The sequence below is a fragment of the Notolepis coatsorum genome (assembly GCF_963971535.1).
Source record: "Notolepis coatsorum genome assembly, chromosome: 7".
Taxonomy (NCBI): domain Eukaryota; kingdom Metazoa; phylum Chordata; class Actinopteri; order Aulopiformes; family Paralepididae; genus Notolepis; species Notolepis coatsorum.
In genome coordinates, this window is record NC_140171.1 from 125185094 (window position 1) to 125209023 (window position 23930).

Sequence of the window (23930 nt, forward strand, 5' to 3'; positions counted from 1 at the left end):
GTAATATAATTTCTAAAGGAGGTGTTGAGGCATATACCTCCTGAAATGAGCCACAAGCTGGACTGAAAATATAATTATTCCGTGTGGTGGTCATCTTTTTGTTTAGTTTTTATTCTGGTGGGGCCTTATTTTGTATTTAGGAAACTAGCTCCAGGTGGATCATTGTACTTCTGTAGTCAAAGCATACAATGAGAAATATTGCTTAACTCCAGTAGGAAATTACTACAGGCTGGTATATGTTTTTGTTGTTATCCAGCGTTCGCTCACCAGTTTCCTCTATAGTCACTTAAATCACCAACAATTTATTAGCTGAACCAGGGCCTGTATTTCTCACTTCTATATATATTTTTTTATCCACTTTTTTTTCCCATTTTTCTATTTTTCTCCCATCCCAATTTCGTATCATCCAATTCAACCCTCCCCTGTCTCGGACGCTGTTTCTTGCCTCCCACAAGCCGGCTGCAATGTGGACTAAGTCATACATAGCACGAGTCCCCTCCAATACTCGAGGTAACAGCAGTCGCATCTTTTCACCTGCGCCGCGCGATCTTTCAGCGTCAGGGGTCTGCGCTTTGGAGGGGCGCCGCCCCCATCGCTTCCTGATTCTACTGCGCAGGCGCACCAACCGACCTGTAGGAGTCGCTGTCCACAACGCCCGATCCCCACCCATCAGTTTCCCACCCCCTAATACGGCCAATGTGTATTAGTACGGACGACCAGCTAAACTGAAAGCAATGTGGAGCGCTGGGCTCGAACAGGCGAACCCAGCGTCTCCAGTATTCGTGGTGAGCGCCTTGCCCACTGCACCACGTAGCCACCCTATTTCTCTCACTTCTACAAGTAGGACTGATCTAGGACCACTGCTCGGGTCACATCATGACCGTGTACATCTCAATATGACATATGAGCCGATCTCAGATCAGCACTCCTACATTTCACATAGATGGATAAAAACAGCTCCTGGATGGGTATAATGACAGTAAATGGATGTGTGGATCCCTGAAACTGGAGGATTGCAAAGAAAACAGGTTTACAGGTTGATGTTAAAGGGTTGGAGTTGAAGCGTAAATACCCGTTGTCAGAAAGGACTTAGAACAACAACAAAAGAGATGGACAGAGAACCCGGGCTACATTGTGCTTGTGGTTCTGTTGATACTAGTATACTGATGGGCATCATCATCATCCTCCACTGTTCTCAATGTTGCATATTTACCATATAACCAGACCTATATATCGATTCATATTCATGTATCTCCCCTTCACCTCAACAGAAATGCTCCAGGGTGAAGTTACCCCCTGAGTGCATACTAGGGATCAGCCTCCACGTATTATCCTATCCTCAGGAGTTTACCAAACTGACCCCTGGTCAGCATCAAGGGGAAGCTCCCTCTTAGTTTTAGGCATAGAGGGGTTTGGGACCGGGGTTCTCTGTGTCACAGGAAATTATGTAAGAGGAGGTGGTGCAACTCTGATGACGTGAGGGTCGTGTGGAGGCCTCTGTGGGCTACATGACTGTGCACTGGGTGGCCCCGCAGCAGTCCTTGATGATGGCCACTCCTGACTTGGTGATGGATGGCTTGTTGGGAGGAGGCTCAGGGATCTGTCTCCTGGGCTTTGGGGAATCTGGGATGAGAGAGAGACGGAGAGAGAGAGAGAGATCATCCCTCTGTGTAGGTGGTCCTGCATGCATTCATGTGCAGCCACAAACCCAAATGGTTGGGCCCCTGAAAAGCTCCAGTGAATGCCCCCCCAATCTTAATTCATATCATATATTAAACATGCATTCATTACTAGCCTCCATGGGCCCCCCCTACCAGCTGGGCCCTAGAAAGCTCTCCTCCTTGTGTCAATTTCAATTTATCTATTTAAAGATAAGGACAATGCACATTAATGAACATTTATATGTAAACATGCCAGATTGTAGCTTTAAGCTAGTTTCCATCTGTAGTCCCTTTGCAGGTTGATGTGAACACAAAACATGCAATACAAAGACCATAAACAATGTACATAATCGTGTGTGTCTGTCAATCATCCCCACAAGGTTAGAAAGATTAGCTATCTGTTAAAGTGGGGACATTTTGGCTGGTTCTCACGTTATCATTTGCCATATTGCGGTTAGAGTCTAAAACGAAGGTTTCGTTGGAGTAATAAGGGTATCGTATGTCTACTCACTCTGTGTGACTTTGACCAGCTTCTCCAGAGACACCAGCTTCAGTCTGAGGAACTCCGCCATCTCCTTGTCCTCCTCCTGCTCCCTGGATCAGGACACAGTCGCACCAGTCAGTGTCACTTCAACACGTATACGGGTGCTTTTTAGCCACATCATAATAATAATATAATACATTTAATTTGTACATTTGGAACCAAATCTCAAAGTGCTACAGGGTAAAAACATAGGCAATTAAAAAACAAGGCATAAAAACATACAAAAAAGGGATAAAGGGTTCAAACTAAGAAAAAGCGTATTTGTTCTTTATTAGCCTATACCACAAATCTCTATTTTAGTTATTATATTCGACCATATTGTGACCAAAGACTATAGTCAATTCAATCACTAAACATCTACAGCTGTCTAAAAGCTATGCAAGAGTTCTATTTATAGATTTTAGTTCAGCATTTAAGACAATGACAACACATATCTTCTAATAAGGCTTCTAAATATTGGTACTAATGGTCGACTTATATTATGGATCAAAGACTCACTGATCAACTTCAGAATGTCTTAATGGCACCTTGTCGGAGCAGACCGTTCTAAACACCGGCGGTGCTCCTCAAGGTTGTGTTTTTATCACCAATATTATTTTCTATCTATATACCAATGAAATGCAACTCAGAGATTCTACATTCCAGTTGTACAAATATGCTCATGATATGGCATTGATCGGGCTACTGTGGGAGGGTGACATCAAGAGTGAAGAGTCATATTTTAGACATATTGGTGAGCTGATCGAATGGTGTACAGATGGCACACTGGTCATCAATACTAGCAAAACCAAAGAGCAACAGTAGCCTGCTCCATCCAAGATAACAGTCAGTTTATTTTTTATATTTAAGTACTTTCCTGGATAACACAGAATACATCTTCAAGAAAGCTATGCAACGCTATGTATCTTCTAAGAACGTTGAATAGTGAGTTTGACTATCTATTAGGGCTGACCCCTATTAGTCGACTAATCGGTCGAAAGGAGCCGTAGTCGATTGCCAACCTCTTAGTCGGAAAAAAAAAATTATTTCTTTAATTAAATTTGTTATCATTCTTTCCAAAAGAAAAGAGGCCTAGAAGCGTGGCTAACGCTAATGGCACGCATACAGGAGGCTAACTGCCTAAGAAAACAGGCACAGACGCACTGAAAGAGGATTTCACCCATCTAATGAACACACTAGACTAGACAAATATCAAGATGTATCCATCAGTGGACCAATTGCATGCTTTTGCAGAGAACAAGATGCCTTCAGTCGACTCCTTCAGCACCCCCACAGCCCAAATGGAATAAAAAAAATATATATATACTTTTTTTTTTGTCGACTAACGGCACATTTTGGCCAATCATAGTCGACTATCCAAATCCTTAGTCGGGGACAGCCCTACTATCTATCTGTCTCTCTCTTTCTAAACCTGGGACCATAGGATCCACAGGTGGCTGCACTAACCAGCTGAGCTAAAAGGTAAAACCTCTTAGCAGGTGTTGGTTGACTCCAACACACTCACCCGTAGTTTACAATATTATAATTTGAATACCTGAAGATACAAATATATATACATAGAATGTCCATAATCCACATTCATAAGCCAGCTTTACTCATCACAGTGACTCAGGCCATTCAGTGGTTTACACACAGTCTGTTATTTCATATTCTGTCAACTGTAAGTTATTTCTGTGTCACAGACAGGGAGGTAGTTGTAACTAGTGATAAAGGAGCAGACAGTGACAGCATTAAACCTGGGTCATTGATCAGCCTCCTACATACAGCAGAGAGAGAGTAGGTAGTGCTGCCATCAGGGAACTAGAGGCTGACAGTCCGCTGCCTCTAGACCCACTGTACAATTCCCGGTTGCCCCCTGATATAATATAATATAGCGCTTTTATCCAAAGTACTTTACAACTGCCCCACATTCACACATTCACTCGCACACATACACACCAATGGTGAAGGCAACCATGCAAGGTGCCAACCTGCTCATCGGAAGCTGTTAGGCGTTAAGTGTCTCGCTCAAAGACATGCCTCCGGGAGGAGCCAGAATCAAACTGGGAACCTTCCGATTATATATATATATATATATATATATATGAGAGAGAGTCTTATGTAATCGTATCTCCCTGTATTGCTGTTGATTTGTATGCCTGTGAGGCTCTTTGTAAGCGTTTAGAAAAGCTTAAATAAAGTTAATTGATATTATAATAACATAAGACTTTTATTGTTCCCAAGGGGAAATTATTATCATAATTCTTCTTCTTTATTATCCTTCTTAGTTTCTCAAATTAAATCATGCGCGAGGCGAGTGGGTTATCAAATTTTATTCAGCTCACTGAGCTCCACTTGTATCTCCCACACACAGATCCTACTATTAGCCTAATATCACTGCTGTTGTCACCGCTTTTGCAGTGCCTCACATTCACCCATTCACTCACACATTCACACACAGATGGCGGAGGCGACCATGCAAGGTGTCAACCTGCTCATCGGAAGCTGGCGTTAAGTGTCTTGCTCAAGGACAAGCTGTCGGGAGGAGCCAGAACCAGACAGACCCCAACAGAATTGGAAATACAAGATTTTCCCCTAACAAGACGGTAGAGGTGTACTGACACACAGCCATACTGTCCAGTACTGACACACAACCATACTGTCCAGTACTGACACACAACCATACTGTCCAGTACTGACACACAACCATACTGTCCAGTACTGACACACAACCATACTGTACAGTACTGACACACAACCATACTGTACAGCAGTGTTTCCCACAGGATTTTCAGAGACTATTGGGGGTGAACCTCCGACCCTCTACCTTTTTTTTGTACATTTTAAAGTTAAATGCATCAATCTGGTACACTTTGAGAGCAAAATAAAGAGGCTAGAGATCTATGATGAACTTTGTGCTCAAAACACAAAATCGACTAGACTAGTGCTTCCCAATCCTCTCCTCGAAGCACCCCAGCTGTTCAATATATTTGTTAAATTCCACCACCAGCACACCTGATTCAACTTAACTAGCCCTTTATTAGTTGAATCAAGGTGTGCTGGTGGTGGAATTTAAACAAATACATGGAATGGCTGGGGTGTCTCGAGGAGAGGTTTGAGAACCACTGGACTAGAGCATACATTTGAGCCATCAAAGAAATGAAGCAAAAGTGGTTACCTGTGTTGAACTGGTTTATTTTTTCGAAAATAAAAAAATATAGTGGATTACTATTACGACTACTACCACTGCCAATACTACTGATACATCCCTATTGGCAAACTTTATATTTAAAAAAAAATAGTAAAAAAAATAAAATAAAATTTATTAAACATTTTTTTTGGTTCATTAGCGGGCCGCCACAGTCTAGGTAATTAATGGGAAACCCTGTGTACAGTACTGACACACAACCATACTGTACACAGTACTGACACACAACCATACTGTACAGTACTGACACACAACCATACTGTACACAGTACTGACACACAACCATACTGTACAGTACTGACACACAACCATACTGTCCAGTACTGACACAACCATACTGTACAGTACTGACACACAACCATACTGTACACAGTACTGACACACAACCATACTGTACAGTACTGATGCACAACCATACTGTCCAGTACTGACACACAACCATACTGTACACAGTACTGACACACAACCATACTGTACACAGTACTGACACACAACCATACTGTACACAGTACTGACACACAACCATACTGTACACAGTACTGACACACAACCATACTGTACACAGTACTGACACACAACCATACTGTCCAGTACTGACACTGACCGTAATCTCTCCACCTCTGCATCATCAACCAGGAAATCTCTCTTTTGCACCAGTTTATGGATCTTCAGGATGAGCTCCTCTTCCCGCTGCTTGTGTTTCTTGGTTTTCTCTTTCTCTGTAGGAGATGAAAGAGAGAGAGAGAGAGAGAGAGAGAGGGAGGCGAGGGAGGTAGGACAGACAGACAGACAGTGTTTAAGTGTCTTACAGTAACTGACCTTACAGCAATGTCAGCTAGTTCCCAAATACTGATTAATCACATTGCAAACAGACTTAACGCAATTCTCTCATGCGTAATTCATAGTATAAACAATGCTCTGTTTGGCTGAGGACCTTGCCTTCATAGTAATAGATCCATGAACCCCATGTGCATCTCAGTGGGAAGGGTTTAATAACCTTCACACTCCAACACACAGAAAGGAGACGTGTAAACTACAGTACAGTATAATACAGATTACAGTATTAGACGCATGCACACACATTCACACAGTGGTGGAAAGTAACTATTACTACTATTATTGAGTATTATTACAAAGTACACTTTTGAGGCACTTGTACTTTACTTGAGTATTTTAACTTGAGGGAACTTTCAGGGTACTTTTACTCCACTACATCCAATCACAAGTGGCCAGCAAGTACAGGTATACATACACTGTATACACATGTCAAGTCAAGTCAAATCAAATGTATTTATAAAGCACATTTAAAAACAACCAATGTTGACCAAAGTGCTGTACAGACCAGGGCAGGTAGTAAAATCACAAGAAAATACTAAAAACAGAAAGAGCTCACATAGGCATCAATACACACAATAGTGCATAGCCACAAATCATCAGATTATAGGCATTTGGTACAAGACACCACATCAGAAGGATCAAATGCTAGAGAGAATAAAAGTGTGTTTTGCGCCTGCACCTAAAGGAATCAACATAGGGGGCAGAACTGCGTAGTCACCCCTGAGCTTAAATTTAGACCGCAGGACGGCCAGGAGCCTCAAATGAGCTGAGCTGAGGGATCTGGTGCCGGAATATGAGGTCTGTGACGTAGGAGGGAGTCTGCCCATTTAGGGCTTTAAAAACAAACAGGAAAACCTGTAATTCTGTACTGTACTGATAGCCAGTGGAGAGAGAGGCTAGAACAGGACTAATACAGTCCCACTTCCATGTACCTGTCAGGAGTCTGGCTGCAGCGTTTTGAACAAATTGCAGGCAGGACAGGGCTGAGTGACTAATCCCAGGATACAGGGAGTTGCAGTAGTTTAGGTGAGAGGAGATAAAGGCATGGATGACCTTCTCAAGATCTTTGGATGAGAGGAGCTTGATTTTGGCTGTCGTTTACTACTGCATCGACCTGCTTGTCAAACTTGAGGGCAGAGTCAAATATCGCACCAAGGTTTTTTTTACATGAGGTTTGACAGTAGGGTGGACAGGTTGCCTAGGCTGTTGGAGATCAGAGTCAGGGGGTCCACATTGGACAATTTCAGACTTGCTCTCATTCAGTTGCAAGAAATTGTGTGCCATCCAACAATTAATGTCCTCAAGGCAATCCATACGGCGATCTAGATTGCACCGATCATTTGGTTTCAGGGGGAGATACAACTGTGTGTCGTCTGCATAACAGTGGAAGGAAATTGTGTATCTTTGAATAATTTGACCAAGGGGAAGCATGTAGATGGAGAACAGAACAGAACCTAGGATGGAACCTTGTGGGACCCCCGCAGGAGAGACTAGCTCGGGGAGAAGAAAGTTGTCCCAAGGTTCTATTACTGAGGTAGGATGTGAACCACTTTCAAGCAGTGCCATAAACACCAACCCAATACTGCAGACAATCAATTAAAATGTTAATGGACCACACATGATACCCCCACCCCCGCTTCTCTCTCTCTCTCTCTCTCTCTCTCACACACACACACACACACACACACACACACACACACACACACACACACACACACACACACACACACACACACACACACACACACACACACACACACACACACACACACACACACACACACACACACACACACACACACACACACACACACACACACACACACACACACACACACACACACACACACACACACACACACACACACACACACACACACACACACACACACACACACACACACACACACACACACACACACACACACACACACACACACACACACACACACACACACACACACACACACACACACACACACACACACACACACACACACACACACACACACACACACACACACACACACACACACACACACACACACACACACACACACACACACACACACACACACACACACACACACACACACACACACACACACACACACACACACACACACACACACACACACACACACACACACACACACACACACACACACACACACACACACACACACACACACACACACACACACACACACACACACACACACACACACACACACACACACACAGAGGTTTGGTGCTCGACACTGTTGGTAGCACAGGCAGGTGAAAAGGGCCTGCTAGAGTTGCCACGTCAGTGTTTTCACCCAGCAGGAAATGAACAGGATCGGAGCAGCTGTTCCCCCGGGCAGAGGAGAAATGACTGCACTAACGTGAACATTCAAGCCTATAATATTGGCGTCTGGTAGAGTAGGTTACACCATGAATCTTCACCGTGGCTTCATTAACATGTCAAGCCAACCCCTATCATAAAATATAATCATAAAATAACTGAATATATGACAATGCAATGCATTCAAGAGGCCCTATATAATGTCATGGAGGATATTTATTCCATCGCTTTATGATAACCCTGATAAACCGATTCCTATCTTTATAGGTCGTCCTGTGGCTGACGGCGAGGCATCTGGGGCACACCCACCACCTCACCATTGGTGGGGGACACAATTGTTCCGGATTTCTGCAGATATTGTACATATTGTACAGAGTTTCCATGTGTCCAGGGAGTAATTTGAGTACATCTGCGGTTGGGTCAGGCATGTCATGGGGAGAGCAAACACAAATGACGATTTGTGTGTCCCAATGAGTAGATGCCTCACCGTCAGCCACAGGACGACCTATAAAGATAGGAATCGGTTTAAATACAGGTACAAAAAAAAGAATTATAAAAGATGTTTATTTCTTTCAATTTGTTTTATCATTCTTTCCAAAAGAAAAGAGGCCTAGAAGCATGGCTAACGCTAATGGCACGCATACCAGAGGCTAACTGCCTATGAAAACAGGCACAGAGGCACTGAAAGAGGATTTCACCCATCTAATGAACACACTAGACTAGACAAATATCAACATGTATCCATCAGTAGACCAATTGCATGCTTTCACAGAGGACAAGAAGCCTTCCGTCGACTCCTTCAGACATTAAGCACACCCACAGCCCAAATGGAATGATAAAAAAAAGGAATATTCAATATACATATATACAATATACACTACAGACAGAGTAAAATGAGTAAACAGTGAGGTGTGTGGAGAGATCAGTGTCAAACTGATCTCAACAAATACAAACAAATCACACTACTACTGTATAACCCTAATCCCCTCGCCCTATACATCCCAACCCCAGTCCACACGCTCATCCACCACCACACTTCCCAGGCAACACTGATGTTAATCATCCTCACCACTATCATCTGAGTCATCCTCCCATGTAGCCCTATCCTCCGTTTCCTTAGAAACATTTGCACAGTTTTGGCATTGACAAAGATCTGTACATGGCAGTTTTGCAGACACACATGAACATCTTCCTGTCTCACATTTTCCTTGTTTGCAACCGCAGTGGACTACCTGCAACACACTATCAGGGGCCGGATTTGTAGTCATCCAGGTCACTGTTAACTCCCCATCCTCGATGTGCCACCCATTGCCAACAGGTGAAGGGGCACACATTACAGCTTTCAATGAATGTCTCATTATAGCTGCTTGGTAATTTGCCCTTTTGCAGTGTTGGTACAATGCGTCACTTGTCGGGGGCATAGAGAGTTCTGGCAAAGCCGATGATGCCATACAGAATGCTTTATATCTTGCATCATTCACATTTTTAGCTGATGGCTGGCCATACAGGTGGCACACATATTTGCTAAGACTATCAAAGGTAGGTAGGTCTAGGGTAAAACTGCTACCCAGTTCTGTAAATGCAGTCAGGTAGTCAGTTTTTTCCAGGCAACAGTAAATGTTTCCCTCTTTCCCTTGCCATGAAGGCGACAATAATGTGGTCAATAGGCATGGTTTCTATCTTGAGCCTTAACTGGCGTGGTTTATTATTCACATGGCAGAGCAGTAACACTACAGGTCTTCTCTCACTGAGAGACTGGGGGAAAGAGAAAGAAGTGGGAGGAGACACCTCTATTTATACTCGCCACCTGGCGGTGTTCCTGAGTGTCTCCGCCTAGAGCGCCCTCTAGTGGAAACAGTTATGCAGTTAGACAGTTACTAGTGTAAACAGTTATATATGCAGTTAGACAGTTACTAACAATCCTACACAGAACCTCTGCCTTCAACAGGCACTAGTATAGTCACATTGGTGCTAAGGGCTGATTACACCTTAGCTATGTCAATGATCCTTGTTCTGTTGCCAACTCCTGTGAAAAACTACAATCTACATGGCAGTTCTGCCTGCAGACTTGCAGCAATCACTGCCATATCTGTATGAGGGCTCTTGATGACTAGTTTGATAGATCTGTGCAACATGTTGTGCGTGTATAAACACCCTGGTGTAACATTCCTCGTGGTCACATGTTAGATCATCAACAGCACAGAGAGTTTGTGAACCGTTTGTTACAGTCACAAAGTGACACAGCTTTCCATGTGCTATGTACAAGCTGATGTCCCTGCCCACAATGGTAAGATCAGCATCTCGCCACGTAACATAAAGGAATTCAGCAAGTGCTACCTTGTTTGTTCCATCTGATCCCGTCCATGAATTTGCACCTGTTGTGTGCCGTTAACAGCTCTATGTGACCTCTCTAGATTTTTGATACTTATATCTGGATACTGGTCAATCACAAAGTCGATCCGTGTGCACTTGTTCAATGTTTGTATGTATCTGCAATGATACGATTCTAGCAATAGCAGAGTTTCTATATCTATCCCACGTGTCTGTGTAAAATCTTGTACACTTTCTTTCTGAACGGACGTGAGATGCATATAACATTGCTTAGAAACCTTTTTGTGAACTTTAGAAGGTGGTTTTTCTCCATTTTCGTCCTCTTCTGTACTCGTCGATGTGTACTGCTTTTCTGTTGCTTCCATTCCTACTGTTTACACAAATCTATTGTTGTCTGTAACTAGGCAACAAAGAGAGCTGCTATTGGTCGAGCACCAGGTACGTGACCGAACTCGCACCAATTGCGTAAAATAAAACGCTGTGGTGACAAAGTATCCGTTCGCGAGGAAAGATCTAGTCCCAACTTTAAAATTATGATTGCGCAAAACGGGCAGGTTTGTCAATGGAGAACTTTTTATTACTAAATCTACACCAATAGATCTTTAGCCCAGAGTGAAAATTGTGTAGTCCGCCGAGGTGGGAATGAGAATAGTTTTCTAGCCACTTCTCAGCCTTCACCATACGGCATATCAACCCTCTTCCACGAACAGTAATCAGTTCATTAGAACATTTTCATTATTTTCTGTGTGGAGCACTCTCCTTCAATTAACTTGTGTGGACATTCAAGATTCAACATGTTTATTGTCACTCCGGTTATTTAATGGTCAATTATGGTAAAACTGTATAAAATATAGCTGTAAAAAATATATTCAAATATATACATTTAAGCATGCATTCAAAGCAGTGAATATTGCACAGGAGTTGGATTGCACTTTGTGTATGTGTGTGTGTGTGTGTGTGTGTGTGTGTGTGTGGGTGTGTGTGTGTGTGTGTGTGTTTGCGTGTGTTTGCGTGTGTGTGTGTGTTTGCGTGCGTGCGTGCGTGCGTGTGTGTGTGTGTGTGTGTGTGTTTACCATGGTTGATTATCTTATGGCCTGGGGTGAAAAGCTGTTCCTCAGTCTGCTGTGGCTTAGAGACTGCTGTACCCCCTATACTACATTACATTACTACATTACTACATTACTACATTATCTGTGGACTGGTAGTTTGTTTTATTTTATTTTTTATCTACTTTTTCTCCCCATTTTCAATTTTTCTCCCATCACAATTTCGTGTTATCCAATATCCAGTTATCCTACCCTCCCCTGTCTCGAACATTGTTAGACCATGTGGGGCGACAGTGGCTCAGGAGGTAGAGCAGTCGTCTGGCAATCCGGAGGTTCCCGGTTCGATTCCCGCTCCTCCTGGGCAGTGTGTCAATGTGTCCTTGAGCAAGACACTTAACCCCTAATTGCTCCCGATGAGCAGGTTGGCACCTTGCATGGTTGCCTCCGCCGTCGGTGTGTGAATGGGTAATATGTAAGTAACAAATTGTAAAGCGCTTTGGATAAAAGCGCTATATAAAAAAGCAGCCATTTACCATGCCTCCCACTGGTCGGCTGCAATGTGGACCAAGCCTTGCATCACGTGTCCCCTCCGGTACACGAGGAGGCAGCTGTCGCATCTTTTCACCTGTACAGCGCGATCTCTCAGCGGCGAGGAGTAACGCGTGGGAGGCTCACACTGCCCCTGTTGCTTCCTGATTCTGCTGTACAGGCGCACCAACCGACCTGTAGGAGTCGCTGTCCACAACGTCCGATCCCCACCCACCGGCTTTCCCACCCCCTAATACTGCCAACCAAACCATTATTTAAAAAACTGCAACTACTCACAATTTATGAGGTCAACAAGTATCAAACAGGGGTTCTTATGTACAAAGTAATTGGTCTTCCTTTATCTTTGCCTAATTTTTTTCAAACTTATTTTGAGTTTAATTCTCATTATCATGCACATCTCACAAGAAGAAATAAAGACTTACGCATTCTTTTCTGTAGGACCTCTGTTGCCAAATTCTCATTTGTTTATCAAGGTGCAGTGATGTGGAATGATATACAAAATCTAATAGAAACATGTTCCACTTTAAATATATTTAAAAGTAAGCTTAAAAAAGAACTACAGATCCTGTAGTCTATAGTATCCATGTGTATTTGTGTAAAGTCTTTTAAAAAAAAAAAATCCCCAACATTATAATAGTTGTATAATGCTGTATTGTATGTATCTGTGTGTATGAGAGAGGGATATGCGCATGTGTTTGTGCATAATGTGGGGGGGGGAGGGGGGATTTTTTTTGTGTAGTTATCCTATATAGGTTCAAGAGGGGAGGTCGCTTATAAGCCCTTGGGTTTTTTTACCTTTCCTGCACATTTTAACTGTTCTTCTTTTTACTTATTTTATTCCAGAATGTATGTTTGTAAGTGCGAATAACAATAAACAATAAACAAACAATAATACTGCCAATTGTATTAGTACGAACGACCAGCCAAGCCGGAAGCAACGCCGAGAGCTGGGCTCGAACCCAGCATCTCCTGCGTTAGTGGCGAGCGCCTTGCCCACTGCGCCACTTAGCCGCCCTTGGTAGTTTGTTTTATTTAGTTTTACTCTGCCATGTATTTTTGTTCGTTTGAGTTTTTCTTGTAAAAAGGAAACATTTCAAAATTAAATATATATAAAACAAAAAACAGTCAACAGCTTTCTCTCTCTTCCTCACTGTGTGTGTTACTTATTTCTCCATGATGTTTCATTCGTTGCATCACTAAAACTCCTCATGAGCTCCATTGTTCGTACTGAACACCTGAATACCTCCGATATGGGCAATGGCTTAACGTTACGCTCCAATTTGCATGACAGTCGGCCAGCCTTTACACCACGCCCCTACTCTATTGTGGGATGACAATACGGAACAAATCGTGTCCAGTATTGATTAAAAACAGAGAATTCCTGGTCGAGAGCCGTCAGCCTTCCTTCGCCCCTTTAGGGTCCGCAAGACAAGAGGAAGGTACCAGGGGGGAGCCTTCAAAACACATATGGAGCACAACAGATGGGCCCCTCTCATAAACTGAGACACTAAAGGGTGCTTACAAAATGGGAGGCCGTCTACCATCTTGTGAAAGAGGGAAATAGCCAAGGCGTACACCTTGACAGTGCTAGCTGCTCTACCCACAAGAGACTGGAGGAAGCAGAAAACAAGAGGGACAGGGCAAGTGATGGGATTCACCTAATTGTTCAAACAAAACAAATAAAACAGTTTCCATTTCTGGTCGTAATTGGTATGAGTCGATGGTGCCCTGGCATTATGTATGGTGTCAAGAACAGCTCCAGAAGAGGCCTGGCCCAGAGCCGCAGAGCCACAGGCTTGGGGTGCCAAATCGGTTTGTAATCCCCGGCATGCCCTGAGACTGGCCAAGTGAGGTGCAGCCCATAACAAGAGCCTCTGGGACACCTGTAGACAAGGCAGAAGCAGAGAGCAAAGGCAAGACCTAGTCACAACAGGTTTCACATGCCTGTCCTCTAAAAGCCTTCAGCCACCTCTGGAGAGGCCGACCCCCGAGAGCTGACGCCTGCAGAGACACAAGTGACATAGGAGAGTACGGATCTTCACTATCCCCTCAGGGTTAGAGAGTCCATCGTGGTCAGATCATTGAGACACAGTCCACCAAAGTTGTCTTGGCTTGAGGTCGCTTTTTCAAATTCACCCTGAACCCCAAAGACTGAACGTGAGACATTACCCACTCTCTATCCTCTACAGCCGGTTATGAGATGGTGCAGCGGTCAGCCAGTCGTGGAGGCATGGGAGAACCTTCTGGCCTGGAAGCAGAAGAGGGTATAGAGCAGCTGCTGCCACCCTTGTGAACACCCTTGGTGCCAAAAGGACAGACCAATTGGAAGAACTCTGAACTGATATGCCTGATGTATAAGAAAATAGGTGAAGTAAAACCCTGTCTGCTGCAAGGACAATACCTCTTCTGCTAGTACCTGTGCTTGGACTGGGTCCCTGACTATAGTCATTCTGACCCTGAAGAAAGGAGGGTGCTTGTACCCTCTGGATACTTGTATGCAGCACCCATGGGTCTGATGTCTTCTCTACTCAGTTGTCCAAGTGAAGCCAGGAGAGCCTTTTGATGGATAGCTCCGGGGTCCCTATGCAGGGACTTTCTCTTTGTAAGGGGTGTTCAGCCTTATCCAGGATGTCCTGAGAGCCAGGATGGAATACATGACCAGGTACAACAAGTGTCAGTTCAGACACACAAAGTGTATTCTACCTGTAGGAAAGAAACACGTAGCTACAGTACACAGAACAATAATGCTACTGCTACTTACCATTAGTGATACTGCTAAGATAACGCCAGCTACCACTGAGTAGTGATCAACACCTATGTGGCAGGGCCTCAGAACGATGACAGATTACAAAGGCACCTCCCTCAAGCTGAACAGTGACATCCAATTGGGCCACTGCCGATGGAGACTCAGTGTCTAGGTTAACAGAACATGAGGTGAGGAGGACCTTTAAGAAAGTGAATATCAGGAAGGCAGCAGGACCAGACGGTATCCCTGGCCACGTCCTAAAAGTCTGTGCCGACCAACTGGCCCCAGTATTCACTGACATATTTAACCTGTCCTTAGAACAGGCTGTCATCCCCACCTGTCTGAAGAAGTCCACCATTATCCCTGTACCCAAAAAATCCAAGCCTGCTTGCCTCAACGACTACCGCCCTGTAGCTCTCACCTCCATAGCCATGAAGTGCTTTGAGAAGCTAGTAAAGGGCTATATCTGTTCCTCCCTCCCCAACACCCTGGACCCCCTGCAATTTGCATACCGCCCCAACAGGTCCACGGAGGACGCCATAGCCCATGTGCTGCACACAGCAGCATCACACCTGGACAAGAGGCAGAGGAACTATGTGACAATGCTATTGTTATGGGAGATTTATAATATAATATGAGCAATAACTTGTTCTGAGTCCAAAGTTGAAATAAGGAATAGAAGATAGTTTTAATTCCTCACATTGATCAATTGATAAGGAATGCGCAGTTGGAAATCAGACCATGTAAACAAATGTCCGATCACCAAGTGAGAGCGATCTTTCGTTCGGCAAGACAGTTAATACACAATTAATATATACATATGACGTGGAAGGAGCTGGAACATCACCCTGAGGATTGGCTGAAATGACTATTATGGCTGCCTTACAAGGAAAACAAAGCGGATCCCATAACAATGTGACTTATGGCCTTATAGCATTCAGGGTTTAATACACTTACAAGGATACTGGGACGGCAACCATAGTTCATAACAATATTGTTTTGACTGGCTAATGTGTGCTTCTCTTAAAGAGAAACGCACACATTACGTTGATATATGATGACAGCGCCCTCTCATACAACACCACAATGGTATGATAATATATTTCCACGACACTATTCATCGACTACAGCTCAGCATTCAATACCATAGTCCCCTCCAAACTCACAGCCAAGCTCAGGGACCTGGGCTTGAACTATGACCTCTGCCAGTGGGTCTTGGACTTCCTGACGGGCAGACCCCAGGTGGTGAGAACAGGCAACTGCACCTCCTCATCCATCACTCTCAACATAGGGGCCCCCCAGGGCTGTGTTCTGAGTCCCCTCCTTTACTCCCTGTACACACATGACTGTGTGGCACAGCGGAACAACAACACAATCATCAAATTAGCTGACGACACAGTAGTGGTGGGCCTGATCTCTGCAAACGATGAGAGGGCCTACCTGAAAGAGGTAAAGGTTCTAGCGGGATGGTGTCAAGAGAACAGCCTCTCATCAGCAAAACTAAGGAGATGATTGTGGACTTTAGGAGGTCGGGGGTCAGGGACTACAGCCCCCTCAGCATCGACGGGGCACCGGTTGAGAGAGTGAGCAGTTTTAAGTACCTCAGAGTCCACATATCTGAGGACTTGACATGGACCACACACATTGACAGTGTTATCAAGAAGGCACGACAACGCCTCTACTTCCTTAGGCGCTTAAGGAAGTTCAACGTGAGTCAGAAGATCCTCAAGAACTTCTACTCATGCACAACAATAGAGAGCATCCTGACTGGCAATATCACCTCCTGGTTTGAAAATAGCACTGCACAAGACCGTAGCAGACTACAGAGAGAGGCCCGTTCAGCCGAACGCACAATTGGAGGTGGGCTTCCCACTCTCCAAGACATTTACAACAAGCGGTGCATGGGCAAGGCTAAGAGAATAATCAAAGACTCCAGCCACCCAAACAACTGCCTCTTTGAACTGCTGCGGTCAGGCAAGCGATACCGGAGTCTCATGGCAAGCACAGAGAGACTCAGAAGGAGCTTCTATCCCCAGGCCATCAGGATGCTCAATGAACAATGAACAATAACAAACCATCAACACACCCACAGCACACACACACTCACTTTAAATCAACAACACACTGTAGCACCCACTTTACCACTTTAGACACTAACACACTTTACACTTTATATTTATATTATTGGTAAGGAAATTGCACATTTTCATTCCTTATTCCTTATTGCACCTCACCACCACAAGGTGGCACCACAAGCTAAGCTTTACCTCACCATATTTGTACCAGCTGTACATACTGTATATATAGGTATACTGAACAATTTTGTTGTTTACACTTGTTTACGTACTTGACTTCTTGACTTTCTATTTTATACTTATATTATACTTATTTTATACTATCTTGTTATTATCTAGCACACTCTCAGGAGCAAAACAGAAAGAAGCATTTCATGCAAAGTATTCTGTATTTCTGTATGACAACTAATAAAGAAACTTGAACTTGAGCGCAATTCACTCAGCAATACAATACAATATAAATATACGTAGGACAAAGAAAACATTGCAATCCACAGGCCCCTCTACCAAAGTGATGGATTACAAGCGAGAGAAATCTACAAACGAACAAAGATACATCCTAACTGGTCCCTTGATGAGGTGAGAAAGGCAAAGAGGTGGAGGCGCCCTCACCTGGATGTATTTATAATGTGAGTTTCGCCTCCTCCGGTCATGGGCATGACTTTGTTGATATAATATTAATATTAATATAATATTATGGCCTCGAGAGTGAGGTGGAAATCGATATGGTTTGAGCGGAGCATGGAGGCATCAGAATGTCTCAGGTGGTGGAGGAGCAGCTGGCGGGGTCTGTTTGTTGGTCACATAACATTCTCATTATGCTGCGGTGAAATGATGGGCTGCCGAGACCCCCTCACCACTGCATTCATATATGCATGAGGCAGTGTTGTAGTCGAGTCACTAAATCTCAAGTCTCAAGTCTGAGTCCAAGTCCGAGGCACCAAAGAAGAGCCAGAGTCGAGTCTGAGTCGAGTCCCCATTACCCTAGTCTGAGTCCAAGTCATCGAGGTTGAGTCCACTCCACTCTGGCAGTCAAAGAGCTGACATATAAATAAAAAAGCTCTATAAATGACACAGCGGTCACCATTTCAATGGGAGTTTATTTACTTTGTGACACAATAGCCAAACAAATGCACTAGTCATACATCTCTTATGCCAAATGATTAGAGCCCTATTACAAAAGAAATAAACTGTATTTATCAATTAACAAGTCCGAGTCCTCATCGGCACCTTCCGAGTCCGAATGCAGTCAATGCTCGAGTCCAAGTCCAAGTCTGAGTCATCAGTGCTCAAGTCCAAGTCGAGTCACAAGTCCTGAAAATCAGTCCTGGACTTGAGTACTACAACACTAGCATGAGGGCCTGTGTGACTCGTGGGGACACTAGTGTCAGTGTTTAGTATTTTAAGTTACATTGAGTGGTCCATGGTTATTACTTCATATGGAATGATGTCATGTATAATTGGATGCAATGGTTCATGTGGGAGTCAATGTGGGTGTAATATGTGTCTGGTGTCAATGAATAATTGATTGTTCCTGTGTGTTTTCCACATAACATCCACAAGCTCAGTTCTGTGTTCCAGGGTTATTCACTGTGTGCGTTTCACACAGAGACAAATAGAGTTACTTAAACAGCAGTGGGGTTGTCGTGGAATATAGGTCATACTGAACTCCATCTTCTGTGTTGGCAACATGAGCCACAAATACACCCCAACCCTTTAGATAGACAGAATGAAGAGGAAGGGGAGATGCAGAGGAGGAGGAGATTAAGAAGAAGAGGAAGACAGGAAAAGTGAAGAGAAAGAGGAGATGAAGAGGAGGAGGAAGTCAGGAAAAGTGAACAGGAAGAGGAAAAATTAACAAGAAGAGGAGATTAAGAGGAAATGAAGGGGAAGACAGGGAAAATTAAGAGGGTTTTTTTAAATAAATTTTGGCCACAGTCCCAGGAAATGTCCCCTAGGCTGATACTGCCATCATGGCTCTGTGTATGCACGTGCGCATGTGTGTGTGTGTGTATCTGTGTGTGTGCGTGTGCGGGTGTGTATATGTGTGTGTGTGCATGTGCGTGTGTGTGTGAGCGTGTGTGTGAGCGTGGCAACCTAAAGAAGAGTAATGTCTCTCCCTCATAATTCCACCACGTCCCTGGAAGTTATGATCAATCCCGTGCTCCAGCAAGGAGAACCTTCCCACAAATCAGCTCCACGGTACAGCTGGGATGCTGTGTAGCTGCCTACGGAAGCAGTTTCTGACACAGACTCTATTTTCGGTCTAGTCCACACAGGACGCATACAGCAATTCAGCCGAGCCTACGTGGATCAATCTTTATTGGTTTGTTTCCTAAAGGGGGCATAGTTTGCTTTCCTGATCTTGGAGTGTGTGTGCGTGTGCGTGTGCGTGTGCGTGTGCGTGTGCGTGTGCGTGTGCGTGTGTGTGTGTGTGTGCGTGTGTGTGTGTGTGTGCATATGTGTGTGTGCGTGTGTGTGTGTGTGTTTGTGCATATGTGTGTGTGTGTTTGTGCATGTGTGTGTGTGTGCGCGTGTGTTATGTCCCAGGCTTTTTGGCCTGTGGTACAGCTGACTGCTGCTAATTGGCTGATTAGTGCTAATTGGACACCTGCCTGGCGGTGCTCAAAAGGCCTTCCCCACACACACATGCAGGTCCCCGGTTGCTAGAAGAGATTATTGAAGCAGTGTCTCTTCCCTTTCCACCAGTTTGCTCTTTAGTTTGTGCTAGTTATCATAGTTAGAATAGTCTTTTGGTTTAAACACAGACAGTCGATGTCTGTGTGCACTAATGTTGCTTCCCTTTGAGCCAGGGTCGTAACAGTTGGGCGCTCGTCCGGGAGTGAATTTGGAAAACAAATACCCCTAGAATTTGTTTGTGTTGTTTTGTTTTTTTTGCATGGTGTGTCGTGGTGCTGTAGTGTGGGTAGTGATCGTTACATGTTGTGTAACGTGGGGGCTTGAGCCGGTCTTCAAACAGGTGAGTATGCCCTTATTTTTTGTGATTTGATATGACTATTTGTATGCTGTTAAAATATATAGTTTAGTGGACACCACATGTAGGTAGTGTCATTATTTTCTGGTTGTTTGTCAGCTTCCTGTGTACCACTTACTCCTGGGGCAGTCATAGAAGTGATTAGTACTATCTACTTGTCTTGTACCATACCATATACTTGACGGGTGGGTGGTCAATATGATCTTTGGCTGGTAGCAGGTGTGGTTGAAGAGGATTAGGTCTACAGTGCTTTAGCTTCAGGGTAGGTAGGTTAGGGTGCCAGAAAATACAGGTAGTGTGTTAGGGCCTGATGTAGGTTTTTTTAGGGTAGACATGTGGTGGGCCTGGCAGTTCTTCATTTGACTGCAGTTTAGATGTAGAAGCTGTAAGTAGTCATATCAGGTTATAAGGGGCACCTGTTTGAATTTGTTTATTGTATTAAATGTTTTGTTTTGAGTATAACTCAGTGTTTGGATAGCCTACCTGTTAGCACCTGACCTCCTGCGCGTATGACACATCTGCTTATTCCAGGGTGGTTGAAATTTATGCAAACTAGAAAGGTGCGCTCAGTAGGGCACCTCTCAGAAGGCAGAGTCAAAAGAGACAGTTGATTCTCCTAGAGGAATTTAAAAGATGTGTTCCTGATACCGTTTCCACTCATCTAAACGAGCGTAAGGTATTGAAGATAGGCGACGCCGCTGTCTTGGCTGATGAGTTTGTGTTGACACACAAGTCCGTCTTTGTGGAGGAATACCGTGTTGAGTCCAGGGGTAGGCATCCTTTTCAGGGGGGCCGTTTCCCAAAACCTGTGTCTGCTGGTCAGTTTACTTCACCTCCTAGGCAGGGTGGTTCTGCTAGTGCATTCCCAGAGGGGATTATATGTTTCTACTGTAAGGAGCCTAGTCATATCGTTGCTGGGTGCCCGGTGCTTGAACAGAAACATTTCAAAACTGTGGCTCTGGTAGAAACCGTATGCAGAACACCTATGCCAACGTTAGAGAGTGATGGGGGAAGTATCAAACGTGTGGACAAAGAGCTTGAGGGCTCCTCATGATTTATGGTGAATGGATTTGTTTCCCTGACTGATGCACTAGAGTCCAAGCAGGCTATAACAATTTGGAGAGATACCGGAGCTTTTCAGTCCCTCATTCTGGAGGGGATTTTGCCGTTTTCAGAAAAGTCTTCATTGCATTCCGGTGTCGTTGTTCGTGGCTTTGGAGGTGGATTTGTGGATGCACCTTTGCATGAGGTCACACTCAACTCTCCATTAGTATCAGGCAATGTTGTTGTGGGGGTATGTTCTCAAATCCCCATAAGAGGTGTGTCCTTCATTCCAGGGAACGATTTGGCTGGTGACAAAGTGCTGGCTACTCCAGTTGTAATTCCCATCCCTGTGGTTTCTGAGGTCCCTGATGAGCTGGCACAGAAATATCCAGGAGTGTTCCTTGTGTGTGCTGTGACACGGGCAATATCAAAGGACAAAAGTGATGTTGTTGATACTTAAACTTGTGACATTACACTTAGCGACACATTCTTTGTTGAATTGAAAAGTTACCCTGTTGAGAATTTTGGAAAGCACACTGTGGATGTACCTCTGAATAATGATTTTCTTGATTGTGCCTTTGTGTCAGGCCCGGTGGTGGAACCGAAGGTGACATGCGTGCCGGATATGCATGTGGCAGGAGATGATCTGGCAGCGCAGTGTCTCAAGGTCTTCCCAGCCTGTACGGTGGCTGAGGCCACGAACTAATTGGAGGATGAGTGTGGGAAGGATGTTATGAGAGATGTTGTTGATTCATGTGACACCGTTCTAGTTGAAGAGGCTACAAGGGCTGGCTTAGGCTGCCAGCCTTTCCACAGTAGCTCTATTGTTCATGATGTTTCACTTGTGGGCAGGGATGATCCCAGTATGTCAGTTGATGATTCTGATATTGATTCACGTGTCCACACTGACTCTCTGCCAGGCACTAGGTGTGCTAGTCAACCTAGTTACCTGTGTCCTGTACAGCAGGAGCCGCCTTCACGACCTGGTCTGATGAGTGGCAACCATTTTGATCAGGACAATGTTATTTTGTGTGACGCCATTTTGGATGGTATTCCAGACGCTTTTGTGACTGATGTATTGCCATGTTCCAGGGACGGTGGGGCTGTACCTGAGGCGGTGCATCCTACTCTGGATGTTCACGGTTTGCAGTATCCTGAACTGCCAGTGCCAGGAGGAATGGATATGGGCGCTGTGGTGGTATCAGAGACCTATGATTTTTGTTTTTCTGTGTTCTGTCCTGTTGAGCGCAGTGAGCTTAGCTCTCATATTGATTTTGGTTTGCAGTCTCTTTTTGACAGGTCGGTATCGGTGGAGGGGCCTGTTGAAATGGAGCTCATATGTGATAAGTTCTTTGTTTGTCGATGGGGTCCTAAGCCTTACGCCTCAGTGGAGGATGAGCCTGCCCCACTCCAGCCATATACCGCAGTGGAGGAACCTTTTGTGAGGTCTCGCTTGCCCGAGAGTCGGGACAGTGTTGTTTTTTATTTTAAACAGCATTGTCGAATGTTCCACAGTGGGGAGCATTCAACAACGCTGATGGTCGTGTTCGACAGGGGCCGGCCCGTTATCGCTGTTGTGGTAGTGGCCCTGACAATTAATGGGTCACAATATTTTTAGTTTGGTGGTTTGATGTGTAGTGGTTGCCTCCTGGGCAACCATTTTGGTGGGGGAGATGTTATGTCCCAGGCTTTTTGGCCTATGGTACAGCGGACTGCTGCTAATTGGCTGATTAGTGCTAATTGGACACCTGCCTGGCGGTGCTCAAAAGGCCTTCCCCACACACACATGCAGGTCCCCGGTTGCTAGAAGAGATTATTGAAGCAGTGTCTCTTCCCTTTCCACCAGTTTGCTCTTTAGTTTGTGCTAGTTATCATAGTTAGAATAGTCTTTTGGTTTAAACACAGACAGTCGATGTCTGTGTGCACTAATGTTGCTTCCCTTTGAGCCAGGGTCGTAACAGCGTGCATGTGTGTGTGTGTGTGTGTGTGTGTGTGTGTGTGTGTGTGTGTGTGTGTGTGTGTGTGTGTGTGTGTGTGTGTGTGTGTGTGTGTGTGTGTGTGTGTGTGTGTGTGTGTGTGTGTGTGTGTGTGTGTGTGTGTGTGTGTGTGTGTGTGTGTGTGTGTGTGTGTGTGTGTGTGTGTGTGTGTGCGCGAGACTGTACCTGGTACTGCGACAACCTGTCTCAGCTCCTTTTTTAGACTCATGATGTCTTTGCAGAGTTGAATATCATCCATCCTGTAAGACAGATCCAGTTCCTTCCGTTAAAATAACATAAATAACATTGTTGATTCCACTTCTACGTTGTCTTGGCTCCTCGCTTGCAACAAGGCAGAAATGGAAACTCTCTGTTGAGCATAAAACCACATGATACCAGCGATACAACTCTGTCAGACGTCGAGAAAGCAGAAAACACACACCTACAGTCCTCATTAGTTAAACCACAAGGCAGAGCGTTTTTCTTTTACACAGGAAACTGTGTGTAAAAATAAAAGACCTGTCCTCAGATAACACCACAGCCTCAGTTACAGGAGAGGGGGTGAGTGAGATGAAAGGGATGATATTTAAAT

At 44.5% G+C, this 23930-nt stretch overlaps 1 protein-coding gene across 1 annotated transcript; it reads right to left on the reverse strand.

The window, feature by feature from the left end:
• Positions 1 to 1375: 1375 nt before the first annotated feature.
• On the reverse strand, positions 1376 to 23597 carry bmerb1 (bMERB domain containing 1; the record flags this gene model as incomplete). Its single annotated transcript, XM_084318877.1, has 4 exons — positions 1376 to 1623; positions 2173 to 2255; positions 5997 to 6111; positions 23525 to 23597. 4 exons carry the CDS (start codon positions 23595 to 23597, stop codon positions 1505 to 1507), a joined length of 390 nt encoding a protein of 129 aa, XP_084175003.1. The 3' UTR covers positions 1376 to 1504.
• Between the last annotated feature and the right edge of the window lie 333 nt (positions 23598 to 23930).